Source organism: Eriocheir sinensis, chromosome 42 (assembly GCF_024679095.1).
Source record: "Eriocheir sinensis breed Jianghai 21 chromosome 42, ASM2467909v1, whole genome shotgun sequence".
Classification (NCBI taxonomy): domain Eukaryota; kingdom Metazoa; phylum Arthropoda; class Malacostraca; order Decapoda; family Varunidae; genus Eriocheir; species Eriocheir sinensis.
In genome coordinates this window covers 6,016,385-6,028,884 of record NC_066550.1, presented here as the reverse complement: position 1 = coordinate 6,028,884, position 12,500 = coordinate 6,016,385, and the positions used below count along the sequence as shown (strand labels likewise).

Below are 12,500 nucleotides of genomic sequence, written 5' to 3'. Positions count from 1 at the left end.
AGGTAACTTACTGGTAAATGGCTATACAGGTGTTTGTTTGTTCTCTCTCTCTCTCTCTCTCTCTCTCTCTCTCTCTCTCTCTCTCTCTCTCTCTCTCTCTCCTTATCTATTTATCTGTCTATCTATCTATTTATAAGCTTCTCTGACCTTTCTATCTGGCATTTCTAGATCGGAGTATATTTCTTCTTTTTTTCTTTTTTTTCTTTTTTCCTTCTTTTCTCCTTTTTTCCTTTTTTCCCTTTGTTTCCTTCTTTTTTTCCTTCTCTTTTTTCTTTTCTTTTTTTCCTTTTCTTCTTCTTCTTCTTCTTCTTCTTCTTCTTCTTCTTCTTCTTCTTCTTCTTCTTTTTCCACGCTTGTCTAGTCTCTTCCGTTAATCTTTTCTTCTCGTTTCTCTTTCCTTTCCTTTTTTGCCTCCAATGGAAATCTCGACTTCCTGTACCTGCTTCTCTCTCTTCTTCATTCTTGCTTTTTCTTTCGTGTATAATTCCTTGGCTTTCTCTTTTACTCTCTCTCTCTCTCTCTCTCTCTCTCTCTCTCTCTCTCTCTCTCTCTCTCTCTCTCTCTCTCTCTCTCTCTCTCTCTCTCTCTCTCTCTCTCTCTCTCTCTCTCTCTCTCTCCATTTTCTCTCTCGTCATGTCTTCTTCATTAGCTTCGTAGCTGACCTGCTTTTTTTACTTTTGTTTTCTTCTCTTTCTCCTTCTTCTTCTTCTTTATTCCCTACTCCTCCCTTCTCTTTCACGTTCTTTCTCTAGGTTATGTAGGTGGATATGTGTGGATAAAGAGTGGATCGTGTGTGTGTTTGTGTGTGTGTGTGTGTGTGTGGATGTGTGTGGATGTTTGGAATGCAATAGAAGGTGTGTGGGTGGGACGACTTACGTGGATAGAAAAAAAAAGTGTGTGTGTGGGCAGAAGTGGATTGAGGGCAGATGAGGAGGTGTGTGTGTGTGTGTGTGTGTGTGTGTGTGTGTGTGTGTGTGTGTGTGTGTGTGTGTGTGTGAGGGGCGGGGATTATAGGCAAGGGAAGGATTTAGATAAGGGTAAGTGTAGCAAGGTAAGTTAATGTTGGTAAGGAAAGATATGGTAAGGTAAGGTAAGGTAAGGTAAGGTAAGGTAAGGCAAGGTAAGGCAAGTAAGGTAAGACAAGGTAAGGTAAGTATGGTAAGGTAAGGCAAGGTAAGGCAAGTATGGTAAGGTAAGGTAAGGGGTACAGCTTAGGAAAGGCAAAAGGGAAAGTTTCAAGGTAATAAAAATGGTGCCCCTTTTATCTTTCATAACGAGGTTTAAATGGAAGCAGATATGGCATTAGTGCATTGGTAAAGGTGGATGAGGTCGGCTAGGCTGAAGGTGGATGTGTGGATAGCTAAATAGGGAGTGGATAGCGTGCATGGGGATGGGGAGGTGAACATAAGCGTATAAATATAGCAAAAAAAAAACGTAAATGTAGTGAATATAGATGAGTACTTATTGTTTAGATGTAGGTAGAATGTGGATGGTATGTTGATGTGGATGGAGGAGAATAGATGAAGGTGTAAATAGGTAAGGAAGAAGTGCTGATATATCGAGTGTAAGAATGGAGAGGGAGTGGATGATAAGAATGGGGAGGGTGTGGATGATAAGAATGGAAAGGGTGTGGATGATAAGAATGGAAAGGGTGTGGATGATAAGAATGGAGAGGGTGTGGATGATAAGAATGGAGAGGGTGTGGATGATAAGAATGGAGAGGGAGTGGATGATAAGAAAGGAGAGGGTGTGGATGATAAGAATGGAGAGGGTGTGGATGATAAGAATGGAGAGGGTGTGGATGATAAGAATGGAGAGGGTGTGGATGATAAGAATGGAGAGGGTGTGGATGATAAGAATGGAGAGGGTGTGGATGATAAGAATGGAGAGGGAGTGGATGATAAGAATGGAGAGGGAGTGGATGATAAGAATGGAAAGGGTGTGGATGATAAGAATGGAGAGGGAGTGGATGATAAGAATGGAGAGGGAGTGGATGATAAGAATGGGGAGGGTGTGGATGATAAGAATGGAGAGGGAGTGGATGATAAAAATGGAGAGGATGTGGATGATAAGAATGGAGAGGGTGTGGATGATAAGAATGGGGAGGGTGTGGATGATAAGAATGGAGAGGGTGTGGATGATAAGAATGGAGAGGGTGTGGATGATAAGAATGGAGAGGGTGTGGATGATAAGAATGGGGAGGGTGTGGATGATAAGAATGGAGAGGGTGTGGATGATAAGAATGGGGAGGGTGTGGATGATAAGAATGGAGAGGGTGTGGATGATAAGAATGGAGAGGGTGTGGATGATAAGAATGGAGAGGGTGTGGATGATAAGAATGGTAAGGGTGTGGATGATAAGAATGGGGAGGGTGTGGATGATAAGAATGGAGAGGGTGTGGATGATAAGAATGGGGAGGGTGTGGATGATAAGAATGGAGAGGGAGTGGATGATAAGAATGGGGAGGGTGTGGATGATAAGAATGGGGAGGGTGTGGATGATAAGAATGGAGAGGGTGTGGATGATAAGAATGGAGAGGGTGTGGATGATAAGAATGGCGAGGGTGTGGATGATAAGAATGGAGAGGGTGTGGATGATAAGAATGGTGAGGGTGTGGATGATAAGAATGGAGTGTGGATGATAAGTATGGAGAGGGTGTGGATGATAAGAATGGAGAGGGTGTGGATGATAAGAATGGGGAGGGTGTGGATGATAAGAATGGAGAGGGTGTGGATGATAAGAATGGTAAGGGTGTGGATGATAAGAATGGAGAGGGTGTGGATGATAAGAATGGAGAGGGTGTGGATGATAAGAATGGAGAGGGTGTGGATGATAAGAATGGAGAGGGTGTGGATGATAAGAATGGAGAGGGTGTGGATGATAAGGATGAAGAGGAAGTGGATGATAAAAATAGCTATGGGTGCATCCGTTAGCAAAGGAGTGAGGTTGTGTGAGGTGTGGATGTGGGTTGGATGAGCTAGGATAGTGAATACAAGAGGATGATGGATGAGGGAATACGACAATATGGAAAAAGATTCGGGTACATTATCGTGGGGGGGGGGGGTCGGCGGGTGCAGTGTGGATATTGACGTGGATGGAATTGGATGATGAGTGTGGGTATGGAGAACCAAGAAAAAGAGGCGGGTACTGTGATAGCTTGTGAGGGTGTGTAGATGGGTGTGTGGGTGAGGCATGGATGGGTGGGCGGGGTGTGGATAGGTGGGTGGGGGTATGAATGAGTGGGCGGGGAGGGCATGGGCAGGCGGGGGGGGGTATGGGTGTGTGTGGTATGCATAGGAGGGTTGGATGTGGATAGGTGGGGGTGGTGTGAAAGGGTGGGTGGGTGTGGATAGGTGGGCGTGGTGTGAAAGGGTGGGCGGGGGTTAATGGTGGTTGAAAGGTTGCCCTGCCTTGCCTAATGAAGCAAAACGGGTCAGGCTTAGCTGTGAAAATACCAAGGTGGCTTTCCCTCTTACCCGGGGAGGAGGAGGAGGAGGAGGAGGTTACCCGGGGAGGAGGAGGAGGAGGAGGTTACCCGGGGAGGAGGAGGAGGAGAAGGAGGAGGAGGAGGAGGTTACCCGGGGAGGAGGAGGAGGAGGAGAAAAAGTGGGAGCAGCAGCTGGAGAAAAAAAAAAAAACAGAGGAAAGAGAATAAATGTAAATGAATATTAGAAGTGAAAGGATAAAAACAAGCGGAGGAATAACAACAAGCACCCGGCAACTACACCTTTCTCCACCTGCTTACATATTCATTACCGCTGCACACCTTTCCCTCTGACCTGCAACACACACTGATTGAATGCTCTTAACAATCCCCCTCTCTCCCTCTTCCCACGCCTCCCTCTGTCCCTGGTCACCTGGCCACGCCCACTGCACGCCCAGTCACCTTACACGCCTGTGGGTTGACCGCTGCGGGAAAGGTGAAAACCCAATGAGTAAAGGCCTATCATGGAGGGGAGATGGAGGGGAAGGGGAAGGGGTCACTGGTCTACTTTCACTGTGTTGTGTTGTCATTACCGCTTCTCTCTCTCTCTCTCTCTCTCTCTCTCTCTCTCTCTCTCTCTCTCTCTCTCTCTCTCTCTCTCTCTCTCTCTCTCTCTCTCTCTCTCTCTCTCTCTCATGATGTATGTAATGTTCCCTCTTTGGTGACAAACGTGATAGTAATTTTTTATCTCTATTTCCTGTCTTATTCATTCAATGTACGCTCTCGTTTTATTAATTTTCCCTTCCATCTCCTTTTTATTTTCTTTATTTCTTCTTCTAATAATAATAATGATGATGATGATGATGATGATGATGATGATGATGATGATACCCAATATATTTTCTTTTATTGCTTATTTTTCTTCCTTCTCCCTCTTCTCTGACTGTCTGCCTCTCTCTCTCTCTCTCTCTCTCTCTCTCTCTCTCTCTCTCTCTCTCTCTCTCTCTCTCTCTCTCCACTACCTTCCATGTCAACACTTACCATCTTCTAGTGTCCGGTAGTGTTGCCCTCTCTGGGGATGCCGTCATGGCAGCCTTCTCGGGACTGAGTCTACAAGCTCGTGTAAGAGGTCATCACTAAGGTTTTGACACACACAGCTTAAAACGATTATTTCATTTTGGTAAGGGAGTTTGCATCTCTCTGTTATTTTTTTCATGATAGACCATGTATTTGCTGTTAGGTTAAGGTCAGGCCAATCTCTGATGTAAGCAACAGCAGTAATACAACCATTGCTTAACATGTAAACTAGTGTGGCACGATGTATCGCCCTGTTGAAATAATTTTGCTCTACAGTCCTCAAAACACTCACATGAATTGTCACATAGCATTTCCAGATATCTGATCCCATTCACAGAAACACCCTTCTCCAGAAACACTAACTTACTATGGCAGGAGGCGCCGCACACCATCACTGTTTCACGATGTTTCACTGTTTCGAAGCGTATCGTGGTTCGTACCTGAGTTCACACGCCCCCTAACAGGACCACTGCATGCCCCAGTTACTGTAAACATTGCCTCATCGGACCACAGGATCGCACTCACCTTTTCCAAGGGCAAGGCACTGTGCTCTTTAACAAAAGCAACATAATACTTTTTGGTGTCTGTTAATAGCGGCTTCTTGGCAGGGCGGCTCGAGGGTTAAGTAAAGTCTTCCTGATGTAACGATTCACTGTCCTTACAAGTATTTATTTGCAAGTGTGTGGATCAATTTGCTTTATTTCTCTGGACATCTGTGCTGGTGCTTCACTTTCTCTTTCGGTCACCCTCAAGGTCTTTCTAGATGCATTAGCTAGCTTTCCTGGTAACATTTTCTGCAATGGTATGGAAGGCGAGGCTATCCGACAGGCAAGCTTCACCCACCGTCGCACACTTCTTTCAGATCTGCGTCTCTTGAACCTTGTACCTGTGTCTTGACGCGAAAACCAGCCTTATGCTGTGACACAAAAGAGGCAATAGTCTCTGGAGGGTTAGGCTTAGGCCCCATTGTCACCAACAGAAACTGAGCTATAGGAAAAGAGAACGGTCCAACTCGGATGCAGAGCGGGCTGAGCCAATGAGACGCAAATAACTCCTCCACTGTCTATAGATCACTGACGTGCCTCCATAATTTGGCGCCAATAAGCCAATGGGTGAGTTGGCATGTCGTTAAGTAGTTAAAAAGAAAAGCGATGGCGAGGAGATACTTGAGGTCCTTTTACTTCCATTACCTCTCGTCCTTCCTATCCATTCTCTTCCCCTTCCTCTCCTTACCTCTGCTTCCCTTATCTCTTTTTCTTCCTATCCATTCTCTTCCCATTACATTCTGTCCCTCCTTCCCTCCTTTTCTTTCCTTTCTCCATCCATAACTCTCATTTCCTTTACTTCCCTTATCTCTTTTTCTTCCTATCCATTCTCTTCCCATTACATTCTGTCCCTCCTTCCCTCCTTTTCTTTCCTTTCTCCATCCATAACCTCTCTTTACTTTTACTTCCCTTATCTCTTTTTCTTCCTATCCATTCTCTTCCCATTACATTCTGTCCCTCCTTCCCTCCTTTTCTTTCCTTTCTCCATCCATAACCTCTCTTTACTTTTACTTCCCTTATCTCTTTTTCTTCCTATCCATTCTCTTCCCATTATTTTCTTTCCCTCCTTTCCTCCTTTACTTCCTTTACCCACCCATAACCTCTCATTTCCTTTACTTTCCTTATGTCTCTTCCCTCCTAGCTTACGGAGAGGTTATAGTTTAAAGTGCCATGTTCTTAAATATTTCGGCGCCCAGACACACATATTTGACAACACTGTATAGGAGTTCGGGGCATTTCCAGGGGTTGTTTCATGACCCTGATGGTAGTTTGACCCTTCTTCTGTACCATGAACCTAAAATACCACTCCTTCCTATCCATTCTCTTCCCCTTACTTTCCTTTCCTCCTTTCTTCCCTTCCTTTCCTCTATCCACCCATAACCTCTACTTCTATTGTTTTTTTGTTTTTTTTCCTTCCTATCCATTCTCTTCCCCTTACTTTCCTTCCCTCCTTCCCTCCTTTTCTTTCTCCATCCATAACCTCTCCTTCCTTTTACTTCCCTTATGTCTCTTCCTCATTAGAACCCGACTGATCTTTTTGACCTTTTGAAATTGATGACGTGAGAGCCGGAAGCGTCTGATAATGTGACCCTATGACCGAAGGGTGAACTAAAGCGAAGTGTTGAACCGCTGTCTGCTCCGGTGAACCAAAAACTAGCTCAACCTTTGGCTCCTCTTTCTGTCTTGTGTTCCGGATTGTTTCGACTGTTTTGTATCTGTTCTGTGTGTTGTGTTGTGGTTGTATTTTTGTTCGTGTGTGTTTTGTTTTGGTGTGCTTTTAATCTATAGTGTTTTTCCTATTCATCATGTAGTTTTGCCTGTGTGTATGTGTGTGTGTGTGTGTGTGTGTGTGTGTCAAACAACCACACACGCCACACGCAACTAACATCGAAAAAAGAGCAAGAAAAGTAATAGAGCAGAATGTGAAACAGTAAAAACATTGGATATCATGAAGAAAAATAAGAAAAAGTAATGAAAAATAATGGAAACAAATGCATTATGCTTCTCTCTCTCTCTCTCTCTCTCTCTCTCACACACACACACACACACTAAGGAAGTAAAAAGTTAAAGGGCAAGTAAAAGGCAAAACGAAGTAAGAAAAAAAGAAAGAAAAAGCCAAAACCATCCCGCATGCAAGACAAGACCAAACCCCAAAAGCCTGACCCAAAATCAAAACATAAAAACCGTTCCGATGTTGAGATAAGACTTTTCACGCACGATTCTTTTCCTTTCCTTTCCCTCCTTTCCTCCTTTCCTTTCCCCACCCTCTACTTCCACTGCTTCTTTTTCCTTCCTATTCATTTTCTTCCCCTTACTTTCCTTCCCTTCTTCCTTCCCTTCCCTTCCTCTCCCCCCCCCCCATAACCTCTACTTCTGTTGTTTTGTTTTTCCTTCCTATCTTTCTCTTCCCCTTACTTTCTTTCCCTCCTTCCTTCCCTCCTTTCCTTTCTCCATTCATAACCTATCCTTCCTTTCTCCATCCATTACCTTTCTTCCTTCCTATCCATTCTCTTTCCTTTCATTTCCTTATTTTTATTTCCCTTATCTCGTTCCCTTCCTATCCACTCTCTTTCTATTATTTTCTTTCCCTCCTTCCCTCCTTTACTCTACTTTCTCCATCCATAGCCTCTTCTTCCCTTTACTTCCCTTATGTCTCTTCCTTCCTATCCATTCTCTTCGCTTTCCTTTCCTTAGTTTTGTTTCCCTTATCTCTATTTCTTCCTATCCACTCTCTTTCTATTACTTTCTTTCTCTCCTTCCTTCCTTCCCTTCCCTTTCTCCATCCATAACCTCTCCTTTCTTTTACCTCCCTTACCTTTCTTCCTTCCTATCCATTCTCTTTCCTTTCCTTTCCTTACTTCTATTTCCAATATCTCGTTTCCTTCCTATCCACTGTCTTTCCATTATTTTCTTTCCCTCCTTCCCTCCTTTACGTTCCTTTATCCACCCTTAACCTCTCCTTTCCTTTACCTCCCTTATGTCTCTTCCCTTCTATTCATTCACTTCCCCTTCCTCCATACCCATCTTTCCTCCTTTACTTCTCTTTCCTCTCTTCCTTCCGTTTTTTTTTATATCTATGGCTTCCCTTTCCTTTCTCCTCCCTTTCTTTCCCCCTTCGCTCACCAACCCATTTTCTCCCCTTTTCCTTTATCTCCCCTTTCATGACTTCCCATTCCTCCTCCTTCATCTTCCTAATATTCTTCTCTTAATCTATTCCCTTCCTTTCCTTTTCTTTCTTAGTTTCTTTTCGCTTCTACATAATTCCTTCCTTTCCCTATTCTCTCCTGTCCACCTATCCCATTTTTCCCCTTCTCTGTTGCCTCTCATTCCCTCCCTTTCCTTCCTCTTTTTCCATTCCCATCGTTATTTTCCTCATTCGCCTTTCCCCTCCTTTTCATTTCCTCCTTCCACCTATTCTCTTCCTTTTCCCCTTTCCTTCCCTTCCACAACTGTCCCTTCCTTCTCCGTTTCTTATCCTATCTACCCCTCTATCCCCTCCCTTCCCTTTATATTTCTCTCCTTTTTTTCATTATCTTCCTTTTCTCATCTCCTTTTTCCTCTCCCTCCCTCTCCTTTCTTTTCTTCCTCCATTATCTTTTCACTCCACGCTTCACACATCCCTTCCCTTTCTTTCTTTCCTCTCTTCCATCGCTTCTTTCCTTCATTTCCTTTCTCTTCCCTTTCCTCCCCTTCCTCCCCGTCCAGATCCATCCCTTTCCTTACCTCTACTTCCATCATCTCCCTATCCATTCTCCTCCCCTTACTTTCTTTCCCTCCTTCCTTCCTTTCCTTTCCTTTCCCCACCCATAACCTCTCCTAACCTTCTCTTCCTTTTTTTTCTCCATCCCTTTCCTCCCTATCCATTCTCTTCCCCTTACTCTCTTTCCCTCCTTCCTTCCTTTCCTTTCCTTTCCCCACCCATAACCTCTCCTTCCCTTCTCTACCTTTTTTCCTCCATCCCTTTCCTCCCTATCCATTCTCTTCCCCTTACTCTCTTTCCCTCCTTCCTTCCTTCCTTTCCTTTCCCCACCCATAACCTCTCCTAACCTTCCCTTCCTTTTTTTCTCCATTCCTTCCCTCCCTCACCTTCAATGTTCTACCTTCTTATCTTCCTATCCACATCCTTTCCCAACTCCACCCCCCCACACACACCTTTTTCCCTCCTCCCTCCATCTCTTTCTCTTCCACTAACCTCGATTATTCAGCCTCCATCGATAAGGCGGGGCCGTTACGCAGGAAAGAAGAAGAAAAAAAGAAAATGCAAGCGGGGCGGGGCGTAGCGTGTGCAAGAGTGAGAGTGAGTGTGATACAGGCAGAGGAGGAGAGGGAGAGGGGGAAAAAAAGGGAAAGGTACAGTTCTGATTTCGTGACTAAGCTTGAGAAGGTTAAGAGTTATCGAGATGCAGCGCGTGCGTGAGAATGGGCTAAGGATGGAGAAAGTGCGGTTTGTGTTTGTGTATCATTTAGCTTTTGTTTTATGGGGTGACTTTTGTATTTGCTTGCGCCTAGATTGATTTTTTTGGCCTTTTTCTTTTCATTTTTTCTTTCTCTCTCGTTTTACTTGTTTATTTGCTCTTCCTTTTCTACGTTGATTATATTGTCCATTTTTTTCCTTTTCTTTCTCTTGTTCTTTCTCTTTTTATTTGTTCTATTTCTCTTTTTTTTCGGCTCGACTGATTATTTTGGCCATTTTTTTGTTTTTTCTCTTTTTTTCTTTTTTCACCTGTTATTTTTCTCTTTTTCTCTCTTTTTACTAGTTTATTTCCTCTTTTCTTTCGACTAGATGGACCATTTTGTCTATTTTTTCTCTTTTTCTCTTTTTCTTTTTCTTTTTCTCTTCACTTGTTATTTTTCTTTTCTTTTCTCTTTTTTCTCTTTTTACTTGTTTATATTCTCTTTCCTTTCTACTAGTAAATTATGTTTCCTCTAGGCTTTGTTTTCCCTTTTTTCTTTTTCATTACTGACTGATTTTTCTTTCTCTACTGGTTTACTTTTCAGCTATTCTTTCTGTTCATCTAATTAACTTTCGTGCGAGAACCAGTTTCATCCCTTTTCATTTGAGGTTCGTTTTCGTCCATATTCATTAGAGATTTAGGATTTTCTCTTTTGATTCAAGGTTCATATTTATCTCTTTCATTGTGAGGTTGTTATATTTCGTTTCATTTGAGGTCTAGATTTATTTCTTTTCATTTGAAGTTCACTTTTATCCATAGTCATTTCAGATTTCGTCTTATTTCTTTTCAGCTGGGGTTCTGTTTTTTTTTTTCTTGTGATCTGAAGCTGTTTTATTTGTTTTCATTTGAGGTTTAGTGTTATCCCTTTTTATTTGAGGTCCAGTTTTATTCCTTTTCAAATTGAGGTCTACTTCTATTTGTATTCATTGCATTTTAGGTTTAGTTTTATTTCCATTCACTTGAGGTTGTTTTATTTCCATTCACTTGAGGTTGTTTTATTTCCATTCACTTGAGGTTGTTTTATTTCCATTCACTTGAGGTTGTTTTATTTCCATTCACTTGAGGTTGTTTTATTTCCATTCACTTGAGGTTGTTTTATTTCCATTCACTTGAGGTTGTTTTATTTCCATTCACTTGAGGTTGTTTTATTTCCATTCACTTGAGGTTCAGTTTTTCCTCTTTTCGTTTAAGGTTAAGTTTCGTCAAAGGATTGTTTTTTTTTTATCTTTTTTTTATCGACTGAATGATTGCTTCCTCTTCTAGTGTATCATTCACTCTGCTCTTTATCCTTCGTCTACATATTTTTCCATTCATTTTACGCTTTTTTGGTGTATTTTTTTTCTCATTATCTTATATGCCTCATAATTTTATAATATTTCTGCTCATCCTTGTCCTTTTTTTGTAGTACAATATTTCACTCCTCCCTTTTCTATTTTTGTTCGTTTCTCAATTTGTTTTTCTTCCCATTAGATCATACGCTTTATTTTTCCTCTCTGTTTTTTTGGGGGGAGTTGATTTATTCTTGTTATTTTTTTTTGTTTGTTCCCTCTTTTTAAGTGTTTACTGTTTACGAATTGGTGTTTAGTTCTCTCTCTCTCTCTCTCTCTCTCTCTCTCTCTCTCTCTCTCTCTCTCTCTCTCTCTCTCTCTCTCTCTCTCTCTCTCTCTCTCTCTCTCTCTCTCTTACACACACACACACACACACACACACACACACACACACACACACACACTTTCAACCATGTTCTTACCACACATTATTTTAAATTCCTCCCACCTTGCACGCTCACACCCACAAAAAAAAATGATAGCATGAAAGCCTGACGCAGTACGAAACTATAGTATATCAGCACTATTATTATTATTATTATTATTATTATTATTATTATTATTATTATTATTATTATTATTATTATTATTATTATTATTATTATTATTATCCTCCTCCTCCTCCTCCTTCTTCTCCTCCTCCTCATTATTACCATCATCATCATCATCATCATCATCATCATCATCATGTCTAGCTGTGTCATTTTGGTGTCGTATGTAAGCTTCCAGTTACCCTCCTCCTCCTCCCCCTCCCCACTACACCGACCCCTCCACTTCCCCTCCTCCCAAACCACACCGACCCTTCCCCCTTCCCCCCTCCCCACCACTCCGACCCCTCCCCCTTCCCCTCCCACACACACCAGAAGGCAATATAAAAATTCTCATCACAATGAATTCATGCTTTAAACTAGTAACGGAATCACTCTTGGAGGAGGAGGAGGAGGAGGAGGAGGAGGAGAGAATAGGAGGAGGAGAGAGGAAAGGAGAGATTCTCTAGATAGACAGAGAGAGAGAGAGAGAGAGAGAGACTAGTACAATTTCCTCCCGCCTGTGATAGTGAATTCAAAGTTTCACCGGCAAGGTTATGTTCTGAATCTCGCCACACACGGACTTTCTCTTTGTTGACTCCTAAGCCGCAGGAACACGGGGTCAGTGATTGCACAGGTGTGGCGAGCCAGGTAAGCGGGGAGTGGGGGAGGGGGAGGAGGGGAAGGAGGGAAGGTATCAGAAAGCTTGTTGTCAGCTTAACCAACCTAATATATTGAACAGGAGGGAAGGGAAACATGGACACAATGAAGAGCAAGCAAAAGAAAGTTTGTCGTCCTATAATGAGACTTTTACTTAGTGAGTTGATCAAGTTGTCAGGTTCTTCAGTAACCAACGGAGCAGGTCAAAGAACTTGGTGTACGTAAGTTTGGAAACGTTCACTTCACTCCTGTTAAAGAAACGGTCAGTGTGATACTTAATTGAGTTGATCGTTTTTTGCATTCATTGCCTCTGCAGAACAGTTGTTTGAGAAAGAAAGTCACAAGATGGGATTTTTCAGTCAACGTCGAGTGGCCAAAGATTACCCACATGCTGTCTTGATGACCACCCATCAACCCTAATTCTAGATTCTCTCTAAAGAGAATTTCAAAGATGAGCTCCGGGGGGCAGCAAGAGGCCAGCAAGA

General features: G+C 42.6%; 2 protein-coding genes across 51 annotated transcripts in view; one reads left to right on the top strand and one right to left on the bottom strand.

Annotated features, from left to right (window-relative positions):
- Window positions 1–4,770, bottom strand: part of LOC127009866 (uncharacterized) — a 55,404-nt gene extending 50,634 nt beyond the window's left edge. Inside the window, exon 1 of the mRNA XM_050883344.1 lies at window positions 4,466–4,770. Within this exon, the coding sequence (XP_050739301.1) occupies window positions 4,466–4,512 (47 nt within the window). The 5' untranslated portion in view covers window positions 4,513–4,770. The remainder of the gene's footprint in view (window positions 1–4,465) is intronic.
- LOC127009864 (uncharacterized transmembrane protein DDB_G0289901-like) overlaps window positions 1–12,500 on the top strand; it is a 57,378-nt gene that overhangs the window by 10,394 nt on the left and 34,484 nt on the right. The window lies entirely within an intron of this gene.